The sequence below is a fragment of the Callorhinus ursinus genome, unplaced genomic scaffold (genome assembly GCF_003265705.2).
Source record: "Callorhinus ursinus isolate GAN/ISIS: 27379988/994484 unplaced genomic scaffold, GSC_fseal_2.0 scaffold48, whole genome shotgun sequence".
Classification (NCBI taxonomy): domain Eukaryota; kingdom Metazoa; phylum Chordata; class Mammalia; order Carnivora; family Otariidae; genus Callorhinus; species Callorhinus ursinus.
In genome coordinates, this window is record NW_027397110.1 from 6,884,689 (window position 1) to 6,902,429 (window position 17,741).

General features: G+C 45.0%; 2 protein-coding genes across 4 annotated transcripts in view; one reads left to right on the plus strand and one right to left on the minus strand.

Moving 5' to 3' along the window:
- The first annotated feature begins 1,132 nt into the window (after positions 1 to 1,132).
- Positions 1,133 to 9,332, plus strand: SNU13 (small nuclear ribonucleoprotein 13). 2 transcript variants are annotated; one of them, XM_025882191.2, is made up of 3 exons: positions 1,133 to 1,255; positions 7,184 to 7,304; positions 8,116 to 9,332. In XM_025882191.2, exons 1-3 carry the CDS (start codon positions 1,253 to 1,255, stop codon positions 8,376 to 8,378), a joined length of 387 nt encoding a protein of 128 aa, XP_025737976.1. In that variant the 5' UTR covers positions 1,133 to 1,252; the 3' UTR covers positions 8,379 to 9,332. The 2 variants fall into 2 exon arrangements, with proteins under 2 accessions (XP_025737976.1, XP_025737977.1); XM_025882192.2 differs by lacking the exon at positions 1,133 to 1,255 and adding an exon at positions 5,638 to 5,746.
- A 3,831-nt stretch (positions 9,333 to 13,163) lies between these two features.
- Positions 13,164 to 17,741, minus strand: part of XRCC6 (X-ray repair cross complementing 6) — a 25,691-nt gene continuing 21,113 nt past the window's right edge. For both annotated transcript variants that reach the window (XM_073882707.1, XM_025881704.2), the window contains one exon: positions 13,164 to 15,683. In XM_073882707.1, coding sequence (XP_073738808.1) covers positions 15,490 to 15,683 — 194 coding nt within the window. In that variant the 3' untranslated portion in view covers positions 13,164 to 15,489. The remainder of the gene's footprint in view (positions 15,684 to 17,741) is intronic.

A 17,741-nucleotide genomic window follows, 5' to 3' on the forward strand; every position in this document is an offset into this window, starting at 1 on the left:
TTGATGGAGCAATTTTTGAGGTAATTTATGTTCCATCTTGGAGCCAGTTCAAACCCATCCTGTTGCCCCATACCACAACTCGTCTCAGGCATAGCAGCCAGATGTGGTGGAAGTAACCCAAGCCAGTAGCCAAAATCCCAAGGCCCAGTTCTGATTCAGCCACTGACTCACTCTGTGACTGGGGGCAAGGAGCTTCCCTTCTCTGGGCCTTAGTATCTGTAAAATGAAGAGATTGTTGCTTGATTCCTAAGGGTCCTGCTAGGTCTCTACCTCTAGGTTTTCAAAATAATTAACTGGAATTACCCTATAATGGTCTAGTTTTGGCTAGATCCAAATGGTCCCAAGATGTGCCTGGCATCGAGTTGGAGAGAAATGAGTAAGGGCTCTAAAGATCAGGAAGGACTTCTTGGAGGTGGCGAGGCATGAGTCTAGCTTTAAATAATGGCGATTTGGAGCAGCATAGAGAAAAGAGCAGTATGCGGGTCAAAAGAAAATGGGTGTCCGATGACATCTCCAAACTCAACCTGACAGAAACTCAACCCTCACCCCCAAACCTGCTCTTCTTCCTGAATTCCCCACTCAATGGATTCCATTTCAGGTGGACTCCACATTTCCCACCAGTCTTTTAACAAGGATATCTAAATATGGGGACACCTGGGTGGCTCAGTTGGTTAAGCATCTGCCTTCCACTCAGGTCAAGATCCCAGGGTCCTGGGATCCAGCCCCACGTGAGCAGGAAGCCTACTTCTCCCTCTGCCCACTGCTTGTGCTCTCTCTCGTTCTCTCTCTCTCGAATAAATAAATAAAATCTTAAAAAAAAAACCATATCTAAATAGGAAGGAAAACATTTAGGATTACCCATCATTATCTCCATACCGTTCCCTCACCAGTGTAGGGTCAAAAAGATGATTTTGGAAAGCTCAAGAATGTGCTCAAAGATAAACAGGCAATGGAACGATGACACCATTGAAACCTGTTGGTGTGTGTGTGTGCATGTTTAATTCATTGTTCCTGCCAAAGATTTACAGCATAACGAGAACAAAAATAGCAAATTGCGGTTCCTCTCCCAAAACTTACACAGTTCCGGGAGGCCCTTAGAGGACGAGATCCGCCCACTTGTAGTGGCGTCACTTCCGCTTCCTGCCGCACGCAGCCATTTCCACTTCTCCGGCGCGACTTTCCTGAGGCGCGCGCGCTCCCGCTCTGACGTCGCCTGCCCTCTGCGGGGTGGCGGGACCGCGGAATTGCAAATATGGTGAGTGTGTCCTTCTGGAGCCGCGGCTGGGAAGCGGGAGACTCCGGGTTCAGTTCACTCACTGGACTGCTGGGGCTTAGAACGTATGCTGTCCAGACAGCCCGGCCTAGGGTTAGACCTCCGGCGGCCGCGGAGTCCCAGCCGCCTGGCCCCGAGTTAGAATTCGGGCAGCCACGGGGCTACAACAGTCCCGCTCGAGGTTAGAACTCCGGAAGCTTCAGGGTCCCAACTGCTGTGGTCGGGGGTACTTTGCGGCACTCTGTGCGCGTGGCCGAAAGCGTCGGGGGGAGTGGAGAAGTCTTGGCCCAGCGTGGGAGAAAGAGACCAACCCACGTGGGAGAGAGTAGAGAGTTGGATGAGAAAACGTGGCTCCATTTTTTTTTTTTTTTTTTTACTTTTCTTTTTGGGGATCGCTAAGGGTGTGGAACCCAGGATTCAAATCAACCTCCCCTACCCCATTTCCCCATTTGTTGATGTTCAGGAGAGGGAGATCTAGATCTACATGGGTTTGCGCCTTAGTGCCCGCTGCGGGTTACACATGCCAGGGACTTACTGGAGCCTTTGGCGTTTGGGAGCTGTGGGAGCTGTGGGAGCTGTGGAGTGATCCCAAACCCCGGCCGGGTTGAGGAAAGGCTTCTGCGAGGCGGTAGTCTTCCAAATCAGAGGTCCTGGCAGCACCACGTGCAACTTTTAAGCTGTTGATGATCTCCCAACTTTCAATCAACTCCTGTAGCTTGGTAGATAGTTTTGTTTAGCACTTGGTAAGGAAGAAGAGTTTGCAAAGAGCTTCCACTTCCATGGTGAGGTTTAATCCTTCCAACGGAGCTTGGATCCCGTTGGGCATCTTACCCCACTCCTTCCCCCCCACCCCCTATTTTGAAGCTAGTACGTGGCTGAGCCTAGAACTTGAAACTAGCTCATCTTCCATAATTCCATGAAAAGTTTTGGAATGGGGTGGTCTCAAGTTGAACTTAAAAGAAATTTCCCTCAACTGTAAAATGGGGATAGATGCATGAGGATGTTGTGATGATTAAATTAAATGAGATAACGCAGGGGCGCTTAGGTGGCTCAGTGGTTTGAGCGTCGGACTCTTGATTTCCACTCAGGTCATGATCTCAGGATTCTGAGATCCACCATGTCTGGCTCCATGCTCAGCGTGGTGTCTCCTTGGGATTCTCTCCTCCTCCACCCTGCTCGCTCGCTCTCTGGCTCTCTCTCTCTCTCAAATAATAAAACTTAAAAAAAAATTAAATGAGATAATGCATGTTAAACACCTGATCCTAACTTGGTATGGTGTTAATGAGTTCATAGTGTTTATTGTTAAATCAAAACTTTGCCAGGGTGTTTTTGGCTCCCTGGTGTACAGGGAGACCAAATGGATCAGGCTAGGGATGAAAATTAGCTAGCAGTATGATTTCATTCCTTCACTCATTTAAATAACCCTCGAAAAAATTAAAAGGTGAATAAACACACTAAGCAGATTTCCGTTACTATTTATGAGCTGGCCTTTTATTGTTGATTGTAATTAAAACGATAAGGTGAGGCCTCTTTGATGGTTTTTTGGGCTCCTGAAGTCTTCCCTTTTTATGCATTTAATGTTTTGTTAAGAGTTGAGAATCCTTGGGCGCCTGGGTGGCTCAGTTGGTTAAGCGACTGCCTTCAGCTCGGGTCATGATCCTGGAGTCCCGGGAACGAGTCCCACATCGGGCTCCGCGCTCAGCGGGAAGTCTGCTTCTCCCTCTGACCCTCTTCTCTCTCATTCTCTCTCTCTCTCAAATAAATAAATAAAATCTAAAAAAAAAAAAAAAAAGTTGAGAATCCTAAATTCTAGAGATGGGTTGTTGGAACTGCATTGGAAATATGTGATAGGGACGCCTGGGTGGCTCATTTGGTTAAGCAGCTGCCTTCCACTCAAGTCATGATTCCAGGGTCCTGGGATCAAGTCCCACAACTGGCTCCTTGCTCAGTGGGGAGCCTATTTCTCCCGCTGCCTGCCATTTACAGTTGAGGGAAATTTCTCTTAAGTTCAACTTGAGACTCACTCTGCTTGTGCTTTCTTTCTCTGACAAATAAACAAAATCTTAAAAAATAAAATACCTGACATTTTTTTAAGTATGTAAGTCCAAGCCAGTAAAGGGAATAGTAGTGTGAAAAAATAATAAACCCAAAGGAAGGAAAGAAAGAAAAAGAAACGTATCAATTGGAATAGAAGGTACAAAAGAAGGATTTGAACCTAATACATCAGTACTTATATAAATATAGAAAGAGACCAAGTGCTCCAGTTAAGACAGATTAAAGTAAAAAGAATGGTAAATGTAGGCCAAGTTAAAAGGTGTTGTGTAGCCTCTATAAACATCATAAAGAAATGGTTTTTAAGGTGAAAGGCAGGGATGCCTACGTGGCTCAGGTCAAGATCGCGGGACTCTGGGATCGGTGGGGTGTCTGCTTCTCCCTTTCCCTTCCCCTGCTGGTGCTTGCTTGCGCTCTCTCTCTCAAGTAAATAAATAAAATCTTAAAAAAATAATAATAATAAAAGGTGAAATGCATCCGTGAAGATAAATAGTGGCTAAAAAAAATAAGGTATGAATAAAATAAAAATGACATAATTACAAGAAGAAATAGACAAATATGCAATTATATATCATTTAAGTGTATAAATGGTAGATGGTGAAGCCAGAACATCAGTATGGTAATAGAGGATTTGAACAACACCATCAATAAACTTGATCTAGTGGTCATAGTGAATCTAGTGAATAAAATTATAATGGAAATTTGAAAACAGAACTGATCAGTAATGAGAATACCACACACCAGAGCACACAGGAAGCAGCTAACTACCAAACAAAAGCAGAAATTATTGAAAAGGCAAATAGATCCAACTGTTATAGGGAAGACAGAATCAGAAGATTTTCTTTGAAAAGTCCCCTCCAGTATTAATAATCAAAAGAGGTATCTGCAAGCTATAGCAAACCTGAAGGAGACATAATCTGCAGATATTTAAAGAGGATATTATAAACAATTTGATAGCTATAAATACAGAAACTGAGATGAAGTGAATAAATGCCTGAAAAAAATGTATCAAAACCAGTTTAAGTAGAAATAAAACTGAAGGGGGCGCCTGGGTGGTTCAGTTGGTTAAGCGACTGCCTTCGGCTCAGGTCATGATCCTGGAGTCCCGGGATCGAGTCCCACATCGGGCTCCCTGCTCAGCGGGGAGTCTGCTTCTCCCTCTGACCCTCCCCCCTCTCATGCTCTCTCCCTCTCTCTCTCTCAAATAAATAAACAAAATCTTTAAAAAAAAAAAAAGAAAGAAAGAAAGAAAACTGAAGGGACGCCTGGGTGGCTCAGTCAGTTAAGTGTCTGCCTTCCGCTCAGGTCATGATCCCAGGGTCCTGGGATTGAGCCCTACGTCGGGCTCCCGGCTCGGCGGGAAGCCTGCTTCTCCCTCTCCCTGCCGCTCCCCCTGCTTGTGCTCTCTCTCTGTCAAATAAATAATAAAATCTTTTAAAAAAAATAAAACAAGAGTAAAGAAACGAAGTTAAAATTTTTTCATGAGAAAAAACCTATACCTAGTTTTGAAAATAGCTTTATGGAGATAATTTATGTACTACGAAATGTTCATCACCTGTTTTGAAGTGTATAGTAAAGTGGTTCTTCATATATTTACAGAATTGTGCAACCATTGCTGTAAGAATTTTAGAACATTTTTATCATCCCCCCCCAAGAAACCTTATATCCATTAGCTAATGGATATAAAATAAGAAAGCCTATTTAAGTTGGTTTTATCTCAGGAATGCAAAATTGGTTTACCATTAGAAAAACTAAAAAAAAATTAAAGGAAAGTCTTTTTCATCTAAGCACAAAAAAAAAATGATAGAATTCAACAATTTGTTTAACAAAGAAGAAATTCTTTTTTTATTTTTTATTTAAATTCAGTTAGCCAGTGGATAGTACATCATTAGTTTCAGAGAAATTCCTTATACAGTAGGAAATAAAGTGAATTTTTTTCTTAATAAAGTGAATTTTCTTAGCCTGAAATACCTAGGAGTAAATCTAAAAGATATTACGCCTTTTGGAAAAATTGTAAAGCCTTACTGAAAAGTACTGGTTTATAGTATATATTTAAATGATTGACAGATTCAGCATCCTAAAGGTCTTTTACTGCAATTGGGATTATATCAAATCTACAAATCAGATTATCCCAGCAGATTTTTGTGGGCCTTGAAAAGCAGATTCTAGAATGTATGGAGAACAGCAGACCAAAAATAAGGAGACCCTTTTCCCCACTTCTTCAGGGAACTCTAGCCCTCACTTAATACCACTTCATCCCGGGACCACTGCAATGTTTTAGGGACCGGGCGTTTTGGTGCAATCTCGCGCTTGACGTCACTTCCGCTGACGTCATCCTATGTCACTTCCTACTTCCCTGCGGGTGGGTCATTTCTGTGTCCTTGTGGTATCAGGCAGGAGACCACCGGGACAGACGCAATGGTGAGTGTTCCCACCGGGCCGTCACCCACGGGTCACCACCTAGAATTGTGGTGCCGCGTGCCGCATGCCGCGGTCCAGCCTCCAAAACCAGGGTTAGACCGGAACGCCACCGCGAACCGCGAACCGCTCGTTGCTCGCAATGATAACGTGGGGTGCATCCTAATTTTATATGCAAAGATATGTAGGTGTAAAAAGAATCATAGGGAAAACAAATGAGAAATTAATGAAAATGGTTAAACTCGAGAGGTAGGGATGAAGAGGAAGGAATGATATAAGCAGCCCCCATCCAGTTCGTTCCCTACATGGGTTATTTTGAAGCAAAGCCAATGACGTAGCATTTTATTAATAAGTATTAAAGTAGGTATAAAATAAGGGTTTTTAGCAACTGCAATGCCATTATAATTCCCCAAAATTTAATAATTCCGTAATATTAACTATCTAATATTAGAATCAAAGGCTTGATCAGATTTTTTTCTTTCCTTTTGTTTCCCCCCCAAGACTACTAGAATATAGGTATTTTGTTCTTCAAGAGGGGTGATGATCACGGCATCTTGTGATCTTGGTAGCTGTTAATCAGTGTCATCCATTAATTTATGTCTGGATTAATTAACCTAATGAATGTGGGTTGCAGGATGGTGGGATTTGACTGACTCCTTCTTTGTTAGGTGGAATAATGATACAAGAGAAAGTTGTCATTTATTTATTACCTAGTGATATACTCTGTGTAGGAAAGGTGGGAATAAATGCTTTACTGTTTACCAGTTTTCAAAACACTTTTAGCTCACTAACATAGCTTTTACTTTGAAAACATGTAAATGTTGTATATATTTGAAAAGTAAAATCTTTATTTTTTTAAGCAAGCTGAATACAAAGGAACCCAAATTATATATCAAATTGATAACCACAGGAAAAAAAATTGATTTGAATAACTTGACTATAGTACTCTGACTAGGTGGTCCTAGTCAGATATATTCTAAGAACAAAAAGAAATTTCGACCTTGGTGAGCTTGTTGGTAGAGGTGCCAGCCATTTTGTATGTATTAGCAGGTCAGATAAATGAGAAAATGATGTTTTGCAAACCAGAATTCTTAGGACAGAGGAAGATTTGAATGGAAAATGGAGAGAGAAAACTTTGTGCTACATTTGTATAAATTATACCTTAAGTTTTGATTCAGTAAATTTGTATGACTCAAGTGGATACTGAGCCATGAGAACCTATTTGTAATCCATTTGCTATAATATTATCAAGCAAAAGAGAGGCAAATGAAAGTATAAAGCTTTAGTGTACATCATTGGACTGGGTAATTGCTAAGCTTTTTTAAGCTGATCATTATCTCTCTCAGTTGTTAATTGAAGTGTTTTATGACTTGTCTGGAACAACTTCTGGTTCGGTTTGACTGATGCTTTAATGACTCCCCCCCGCTTCCCACCGCACAGACTGAGGCTGATGTAAATCCAAAGGCCTACCCCCTAGCAGACGCCCACCTCACCAAGAAACTACTGGACCTTGTTCAGCAGTCATGTAACTACAAGCAGCTTCGGAAAGGAGCCAATGAAGGTAAGGCAGCCAGAGAGTGTTTCAGGTAGAGTGATAAAGGCACTGTCTCTGCCTTAAGATTTCCAATTTGGAAAGAGGGCTGGATACTCTTGATTGGAACCAGTGGAAGGACTTAAGAGCAGCATTTTGGCAGTAGATGCTAAAGGTTAATGGACTAAGAATTATTTCAGATCCACCAGTTGTTAACATTTTGTAGCATTTACCTTGGATTTGTACTCGAGCATTGTGGCTCCAGAGTCTGTGCTCTCGTCAGTACTCCAGCATTAACAGTGTGTGTCTGTGCGCTAGCACTGGGCCACAGTGGTTAAACAATGCTCTGGGGTGCTGATTTTGCTTGGTAAGTTGTGTGTGGTGTGAGCTTTCTAGAAATACTGCTCATGACAAATTGGGATGGTAAAAGCCGGATCCCTCCTCGATCACAGAGTTTGAGAAGTGCTGTACCACAGAGCTTCATGCTGGCAGAGTTTGTGTGAAAGCTGTACCTGTCGACCAGGCAAGAGATGGTGGTGATTTGGACAAGTGTGGTAGCCGCGGAGAGGAAAGAAATGGTCTGTTTCAGGATGTGTTTTCACAGAACTGATGGTTTTGATGTAGGGTTTGCGAATGGCATGGAGGATGGCTAATTGATGCTTAAATCCCTTATCATTTCCCAGGGCCACTACAGGACACAGAGAATTGCTTGTGCCTGGGGATTTTTGCCCAGTTTTCTTGCACCTGTGTTTCTTTTCCTTGGAAATTGCTTTGTTGTAGCTTCCATGCCCAACCTCCCCCTCCCCCCATACTTACTGACCTCCGGTCCTCCTCTCCTCAGCCACCAAAACCCTCAACAGAGGCATCTCTGAGTTCATCGTGATGGCTGCAGACGCTGAGCCCCTGGAGATCATCCTGCACCTTCCATTGCTATGTGAGGATAAGAATGTGCCCTACGTGTTTGTGCGCTCCAAGCAGGCCCTTGGACGGGCCTGCGGGGTTTCCAGGCCTGTCATCGCCTGTTCTGTCACCATCAAAGAAGGCTCACAGCTGAAGCAGCAGATCCAGTCTATTCAGCAGTCCATTGAAAGGCTCTTAGTCTAAACCAGTGGCCTCTGCCCCCCCCCCCCCGAATCCTCCCCCTGGGGTTATGTATCATACGGTCTGTGTCCGCATGTAGTTTCTCCAGCTACCTTCTCATTAGATTCTAGTACTGAATCTGGGTTTTGCATTTTTGTATTACTTTTGTTTTGTTGTATAGGTTGTTCGCCACATATTAACCCCCCACCCCAATCTCCCGTTCTCCTCTCTCTGCCGTCCTATCCTCTCTTTTGAAAAATGAACTAATGCCGAGAACAGGCGGAAACAGAGTGGTGACACCATTCAAAGGCAGAGAAGAGCCAGGACAGAGATCTGGTTCCAACATTCAGGCGCTAACTTCCTGTTGTGTGTAGGACCTGACGGATGTAAACACCATTCACTTTGTATCCCTTGTGCCCGGAGTACAGAATCATTCCATATGTGTTTGTCCTCTAGGGGGTTATGTATCATTTGGGGAGAAAGCATGTATTCTGTGAGGTTGTTAGGTATATGTCCAAGTGTCATTTGCCAATACGCTCCTGCTGTCTGCTTTGGTCATGTGATGTTATTCCCCCTCTCCCCCAACTCCCAACCATGCCCCTGAGGGTGGCGGGGCGGCAGCATACCAAAGAGATGTGCTGCAGAATTCCAGAGGCTGCCTGGGCCAGTTAGACATGAGGCAGCTGACCTAGGTCTTGAAGGAGTCCACAGTAGCTAGAAAAAAAGTGGGTCAGCTGATGGTGGAATGAAGAAGTCTGGGCAAGTCACGGAGACCTGACTGGAAGCTACAGCAGAGATGTTGGAATCAAGGAATGGAGATGTCTTCAGTGGACACTTGGTACCAGCTCTGAGAGCCCTGACTCCTGTTTCCTGCCACGATGTGGGTCAGATGTATGTATTCTTTATCACATCAGAAGGACAGTGCTAGTGTGTCATTTCTTGTGAGCATCCTAATAAAGAAATATATTCATATTCTAATTGAAAGAAAGTGTGAGTCTTGGTATGTATCCAGCTAATACCTGAAGAACTGCTTAGCATTATTAGAATGGTTACACAAACTTTTTACCAAGAGGGTATGGAAAAGCCATTACCTCCATTTATTTCTAGTCGCTCAGTGTCTTGTACAGACTCGATCATTGAGGTGTTGCTCTCAGGCTACCAAGGGTTTCTCAGCCACAGCACTGCTGATGTTTTGGGGCTGGATAATTCTTTACGGTAGGGGGCTGCCCTGTCTGCTGCTGAATGTTCAGCAGCATCGCAGCATCTCGGGCCCTTACCCACCAGACGTCAGTAGCAATCGCCCACCCCCAAGACACTGCCAGATGTTCCCTGGTGGCAAAGTCACCCCCCTAGTTGAGAACTGTTGCAGAATTGGGGCTCCTAGTAGCCTTTGGCACATGCTAGAGAGTTGGGGGGGGTAGCCACTGCCACCTCACCTGCCTCTTCTGTTATCTTAGGGTAAGCACCGTGAGATCCACGTACCTCAGCAAGAGAAGTTTTCTTCCGAAGTGCAGATAACTGGATACCATAACGGTCGGATAAGAGGATTTTATTTAGTGTCCTTTCAGCCAGTTTGGGAGCATATGCAGGAAACCTGGAAACCAGCCTGTCCTAAGGCTGTTCTGTACCTGCTGGGTGAGTCATTTCTCCTGGCTCACTCCAGTGTTCATATACCCCCACCCCATCCCAAGCAGTTTTATATTTGTGGAGGGTGGTTTCAGGTGCTTACTGTCTTTTGTTGTGTATGAACATTTATACTCATACTTTAAAAGACAAATAATTTAGGGGATGCAGAAAGATCAAGAAGTCCGATCTCCACCTAGGTGGAAACTGGGCCATCTCCACTTGAGCCCTAAGAAGTGGGGTGGGGCAGGGGCTCCTGGGATCTTCACCCCTAGTGCCCAGTTGACTATAGAGTGTTAGCCTAGTCACCCCGGCCCCATTGTAACCCTTCAAAGAGCAGGGTGTCCATCTACGATCCTCCAAAAAAAACTGGCTCTTTTCCCTGCTCCTAGTGGCCTCCTGCCTGTCCTGTGTCTGCCTCTCCACCATGTTCTGTCTTTGCTCAGTGTTTCACATTTGGTTTCTCGAACACTCCAAACCTACTTTCTTCTCATATTTGGTGTTGCTTTACTGCACTGGTGGCTTTCTCCTCATGCCAGTCTTCATTCTAGTATCACTTCTGTAGGGCCTGAGGTACAAACTACCTCATCTCTCTTTACCCCAGCGCTGTGACATTCGATTTTTAATGTCTTTAACTAATCTCAGAGGTGGTTTTCTGATCATTGCCCTCATGAGAGAGCAGGAACTTGTGTGATGTCCTAGCACCTGCGGTGGTGCCCTAACATAGATGCTCCAAAAGTGGAGAATGATAATTCCTAAAGCCTAGACATGCAAGCAAGGACATCTAGTAATTTCCATCCAGCCATCTATGAAGTTGGTTGCAGAATTTTGCATATAAACATTTTGGAGAGAGTCCAGGGGCTTTCATCGGGTCTGAAAGGGTCCTCTGACCCCAAAAACACACTGGTTAGGAACTTCTGTTTTAGAATAAGTTTCCTGAGAGGACCCATGATTAAGGAATGTTCTTACATTTGCAATGACCTTGCTAAAGGTCATCTGTGGTATGTTAAGTACTAAACAAAAACTGACGGGGAAGGAAGGGGCGCTTGTTCTAGACAGTATCCCCGAGTCCCTCTCAGTGTCAGCTAAGTTACATTTTGAAAAATCAGGTATGTGCCTCTGACTTTAGCAGACATATCTGCCTACGGTGGGGGTCAGGGGTGGGTGGGTATAATTGCTTGTCCTCTTCTGAAGGAAGAAAAAGAAAGTAGCAAGTCAATATTTTCCATGATGTCCTATGGCAGCCAGCCTCCAAGATGGTCCCCAGGGATCCTCACCTCCTGGAATTCATGCCCTTGTGCAGTCCCAGCCCACACCAACTCACAGCTGGCCTGCATGACCAACATGGTGGAATGATGTGTGACTTCCAAGCTCCATAAAAGACATTACAGCTTCTGCCTTCATGTCTTTGGATCCCTGGCCACGAGGGAAGTCACAGCCATGTCATGAAGTCTTTTAAGCAACCTGTGAAGAGTTCCGAAGCCTTCTAGCCAACAGCTAGCATTAACTGCCAGCCATGGCAATGAGCCTCTGTCTCATCTGTACTCACAAGATCTTAATTTGTAGGTGACTACAAATTAAAGGAGAGGAGAGGTCGATGCCATCGGAAGAATTTACTACTTATATTTACCAAGAGAAGGGGGCATGCCACACCACACAGGGCCACAGGGGAAGCACCCAGGATTTGGTCAGGTGGTAGAAGCAAGAGCAAGGGGAAAGCTTAGGCCACAGTCTTTATGGGGGTTTCTGTGGCAAAGGCAAGGCAGGGCAGAGTAAAACAGCTTAGGATTCACTAGTCTGAACAATTCCAGTGGGCTTTGGGCCATAAGAGTGGTTTCGATTTGCCTAGTAGCTAGCTGGCTCTGGGATGATTTAGGGCAGGGACAATGTTGGTAAGGTCTCTGGGGGGTGCATGAGAGGCATGCTGGCAAATACACTCTTCACTATATTCAGGAACTAGCTAGCTTTGGGAGGGGCAGTCTTTCCCCAGGCCTATAAGCACCGCCCGTCCCAGATGTCAAAACAAGATACAGAAAATTAAAAACAAGATTAATCAGCCTTCTTGTAAGTGGATCCCCCGGCCTCAGGCAAGCTTTCAGAGGACTGCAGGACTGGCCAACATCTTGAATGCAACCTCATGGTTGACTTCAAACCAGCCTATCTGCTCCCCAGTTCCTTACACACAGAAATGGTGAGAAACAGTAAGTGTTCATTGTCTTTAAGCCAAGTTTTGGGCTAATTTGTTGCACAGCAACAGACAACTAAGGTTGTGGGGGCTGTCTGGTCAACACAGCAATAAACAGGGCCACTCAAAACTGTAGGGTCATGCAGAACACCAGAGGTACTGGCAGGGCCCACAAGGGGAATGTCCCCAGCTGCTTCAGAGTGGCCAGAAGTAAATCCCACGTGGGACTGGCTGTCATAGGCGATGCAGTCAGTTACAATAAGGATTATCGCACATTCAAGGACAGTTTGGGCTCAAACTAGAAAGCGGGATAGTCGTCTAGCTGAGTGTTATCAGGTGTGTGTTTTCCCCCCTGTACGGATTTGAGGCTGGAATTTCTGGATGAGGGGGAGGGAGAGAAAGTGGATGATTCTCCCCAGAGTTTGTGGTCCTGCCTTGCTTTTCTTCTAATATTTTAATAAGACATTAAAACAAGACATACGAGATGTTCCCTCTGCATCTGGCCCGGGGGTATAAACGCGTCTGCGCATACGTCTGCTTGCCGTGGCTTTGGCCGGATGAATCCGTGCTCTCCAGCGGCTGCCCGCCGCAGCTCCACCACCTGCGCAGGCTGCCAGTCACTCGGGGAGGACGCGCTGACCTCACCCTTCCCGCCAGCGGCGCGCATGCGCGGCCGTTTCTCCAATCCCCCCCCCTCCGCACGTCACCACCCCCTGGTGGACTGAAGCGTGTTTGCAGCCAGAGGGGTTAGACGACTCGGCTGGTACCTGTTAAGCAGCATGTTACATGTTTTCTCATTTTCACCATTCCGCATTATCATTCTTATTATAAATATGAGGAAACTGTGGCTCGAAAATGCCAGGTAAATTGCCCACGCTCACTTGTATGTATGTGAGGGAGCCAAGATGCACATTTACTCGCGGAGCCCAGCTCCAGCAGGGGAAGGGTCCTTGAAGGAAAGGATGGCGCCGGTCGGCGAGGGAGGAGACACGGACACAGGATCAGGTTATAAGCATCTCCTCCTGATAGCCTCGGAGGGACTTTATTTATACATTAGAATATTTCCTTGTTTTTCCATTCTTTCATAACATGTGATTTTATTTTTTACATCTTATTGCAATCATCTTAGATCATTTTGGATTTAAAAACAAAGGTACTAGACAGAGCGTGACCATGCGAGACGAAGCGTAACCTATCTGCCATTGTGTGCTAATGCGGAGAAAGTTATATTTTTACTCTTGCTTAAAGGTTATCTAAAGTTTATTCTTCCTCCCAAGGCAGCTTACAGTGTGTGCACCCTATCCTATCAAAGTAACATTGGGAGGTCCCTGTACTGTGGGAATGACGTGAGATTTTCCTTTCCTAGAACTCTGATGTTTCAGAGGTGCCCGAGGAATCTCATCAATAGGGACTTTTACTGGGCCTGGATCCAACAGCTCCCTTAAGCGAAGCTTATTAAAGAACTCCGCATTGCTCATGTTAGATGAATTACAGATTGGAGGACATTGGGTAATTTTATTTCTTGGCCCATCGTCAGCCTTTTTGGAATCAGTTTCATTATGATTGCTTACATAGGCATAACTAAATTTATAGATCATTTTATCATGAAACCCGAGGAAAAATCCCAAGATTATAAAGATTGCCACAAACAAAATGAAAGGAAGTAGCAGGAGCCAGCTGTGGAGTCTCCTGATTTTCAGGATTATCCCCCATACTTGGACTTTGTCAAACAGCATGAGTAGCTTGGTTCGTGCCATTTACTAAATCTGACTTAGGAGCTTACAGAAGCCCAACCAAATTACGCTTTGGTTATGTTTCTTCTCTCCTGGAGGATCAACAGCAGAGAAAGCAAGGTCATTAATTCAGAGAGAGAGATCATACCACAGACCTCGGATGGTTATTTTTCTAACATCACATTACCTTGAGCTCTTTCATTCTCAACACTTTGTAAATAGAACTGAGGGAAAGGAGCCTGGACTTGGGTAAGGTCCCCTCAGGAGTGCGTAGAAAAGCCTGGAACTCACTCGAGGGCTCCTCATCACTAGCCAGGAAATCTAGCGTTTAAAACAAAGGCCCAGCAATGATACTCAATTCTTCCTCTCCTACTCGTGACTAGCCTGATTCAAATCTATCTTTGTAGTATTAGTAACGTCCCCTAGAACCTAGGGTTTCCAAGCATGCTGCATTTAAGAGATGGTCTAATTTCTCAAAAAGAACAAGCATTTACTATATTAAATGACTTCACATTATCTTGCTGTATCCTCAAAAGCATCTCTTCTAAATGGAGAATTAACTTCCCTCTTCCCCAGATAAAGAAAGCAAGCCAAACAAGAACATAACATCTGCTTTCCAAGTAAAAACAAAACAAAAAACCTTATAATAGTCAAAGAACAAAGAATCCAAAACCAAAAATCTCTTACAAGAGTAATTTGACCCTTCCTATGTCTCATGAGATGCTCATTCTGGTCCTGAAAGGCAAAGGACCTACAAACTCTGAATCTCAAGCCATCCTTGGAGGATGCAAATCCTTTCAGATGCTTTCCTTCCTTCTCTCAGGCTAATTCTTCAAAAGCAGTAGAGCAGAAAGAGCAGGAAAGGGACAGGGAGGGTAGAAGAGGGATGGCGCGTTGGGGGCATAGGGGACACGAAGAGAAAGACACCCTACCCTGTTCCTCTTCCCCGAAACTGCTGGAACCGAAATTCTCAGGGCAGCAGAAAATGTACATATCTTCATATACCTGAATGTCACATTAAGAGGAATGCAGCATGAAGGGGGCTATTTACTGATGAAGCAAATGGTACCAGGATTAGAAATGTTAGATACTTATTGCTTCTGGAAATCTGCTCTTTAGATCTATATTAAGACACAATGAAAGGGAAAACAGGTGGGAGGCCAGAGGTTGGGTGACTGACTATTGCTAGGGCTTGTCATTCCTGAAGTATGTCCACCTGTCCTTCACTGTCACATTCTCCCCCGCCTTCGCGGATATTTGTTTCCATTATGATGAGGATATGTTCCTAATGGGAGAGAAAATTAAGCTAATAGCCAATGGCAAGTGATCTTTGGATGTGAGGCAGACACGTCTTTCTATGTCACACTAAAGAACAGTACATAGTGCAAAGTCAGGGCTCTTTATTCAGACAGGAAAGCACAGCAAAGTGGCAGGGCTATGCTGTCTCCACAGCAACAGAACATCTCATAAATGTAAAGTCCTTGGCTTGTATCAGGCAGACTCTTCCTGGCTCAGGAGAAACATGTTTTAACGTGATGAGAACAAAACCAGGCAGCCTGGCTAGAGTGCAGAACGGGGGGCACTGGCTGTCTGGTCAGTTCTGGAAGTGCTTAGTGAGCGTGTCCAGCAGCTCCTGCTTCTTCAACCCACCCCTCAGCCCATACACCCTGCAGGCTTCCTTCAGCATGGGCACAGTGAGCTTACCCAGCGTGCCCTTGCTCACATGGGCCTTCAGATCCTCTTCAGATAACTCCATCTTGGGCCTTTTGCTTCCAGAACCTTCATCATCTGGGGGAAAAGGTCAGGAGGGAATGACTGGAAATGCTATCATGGCACCCAGCTGCACTGCACAGGGGCCCTCCTATGATCTGGGATGCAGTTAACCATCTTCCATAAGGCTGTGATGCCCACCTAGAACACCATGGGAGGGTGGCTTTTGGTTATCTGGTTTTGTAGGATTTACTTATTTGAGAGGGAGAAAGAATGTGGCGGGGAGGGGCAGAGGGAGAGAGTCCTAAGCAGACTCCATACTGAGCCCAACATGGGGCTCGATCCCACAACCCCAACATCAGGACCTGAGCCAAAACCAAGAGTTGGACGGTTAACCGACTGCACCACCAAGTCGCCCCTGGAGGGTGTTTTGATAAAGCAGCTTCATTTATTTTTTTTTTTAAGATTCTTTTTTTTAAAGATTTTATTTATTTATTTGAGAGAGAGAGAATGAGAGACAGAGAGCACGAGAGGGAAGAGGGTCAGAGGGAGAAGCAGACTCCCTGCTGAGCAGGGAGCCCGATGCAGGACTCGATCCCGGGACTCCAGGATCATGACCTGAGCCGAAGGCAGTCGCTTAACCAACTGAGCCACCCAGGCGCCCAAGCAGCTTCATTTAAGCATAAAGTCAAAACTGTACCACACTGAGAAGGGAGTTCAAAGTAGTGTAAGTGCCACAGTTTACCCAAAATGGGTGCTCACTCTGGGTAAGTCATTCATTCCTTCCTTCATTGAAAAAGCACTTACCGAGTGCTGCATAAAATACTAAGGCACCATACTCGGTGATCAGAAAGTGCAGACGGAGGGGGATAAACAAGCAAATCACTGGGGCGCCTGGGTGGCTCAGTCGTTAAGCGTCTGCCTTTGGCTCGGGTCACGACCCCAGGGTCCTGGGATCAAGCCCCGCATTGGGCTCCCTGCTCCGTGGGGGGCCTGCTTCTCCCTCTGCCACTGCCCCTGCTTGTGTTCCCTCTCTCGCTGTGTCTCTCTTTGTCAAATAAATAAAATCTTTAAAAAAAAAACACAAGTAAATCACTAAAGTGTACACAGGTGTGAAGAGCTATGACAGCAGTTCCCAGAGGACACTATAAGAGTCACTTCTGATGCAAAACAGAAAACTCCATGGCCACCAACCCAGGCTCTCACAGCTCCGCTTCCTTGTAGGGCTGCTAGGCAAGCAAAGCCCACATTTGGCTTGACTAGACCAAAAATAGCCCCAAAATGTACAACCTAAGCCAGAACTATTCCCCCATGCTAAGGAACTCACAACATGTTGTCCTGAAAAAGATGAGAATCATGGTGAAGAGTATTTTGGGTCTAGTGGTAAGAAAAAAGGATAGTAAAAGAAAAAGATGGTTAAAGAAAAAATGGTTAAAGCCAATCACTGGAAGTTCACAGAAAAAAAAGTCCAATAAAACTACATCTCATTTGGGACGCCTGGGTGGCTCAGTCAGTTAAGTGTCTGACTCTTGATCTTAGTGCAGGTCTTGATCTCAGGGTTGTGAGTTCGAGCCCCACATTGACCTCCACGCTGGGCACGGAGCTTACTTAAAATAAAAAAAATTTTTTTTAATTAAAATTAAAAAACAAGGCTCAGGCATCAGACCTTTGGAGACCACTGTCCTCTGAGCCTGCCGGTGTTAAATAAACCTCCCATCCTCAAAAAAAAATAAAAAATAAAAAAAATACATCTCATTCATAACCAGAAAATTGCAAATGAACACAGGATATAGTTTTCCTTCTATTATTTTCTTTTTTTTTTTTTTAAGACTTTTTTATCTGAGGGGCGCCTGGGTGGCTCAGTCGTTAGGCATCTGCCTTCGGCTCAGGTCATGATCGCAGGGTCCTGGGATCGAGCCCCGCATCGGGCTCCCTGCTCAGCAGGAAGCCTGCTTCTCCCTCTCCCACTCCCCCTGCTTGTGTCCCCTCTCTCACTGTGTCTCTTTCTGTCAAATAAATAAATAAAATTCTTTAAAAAAAAAAAAAAAGACTTTTTTATCTGAGAGAGAGAAACACAGCGAGAGAGGGGACACAAGCAGGGGGAGCGGGAGAGGGAGAAGCAGGCTTCCTGCTGAG

Coding starts and splice junctions, on each gene's coding strand:
- SNU13 (XM_025882191.2), top strand. Junction 7,305..8,115: donor TCGGAAAGGAGCCAATGAAG/GTAAGGCAGCCA, acceptor TCCTCTCCTCAG/CCACCAAAACCCTCAACAGA.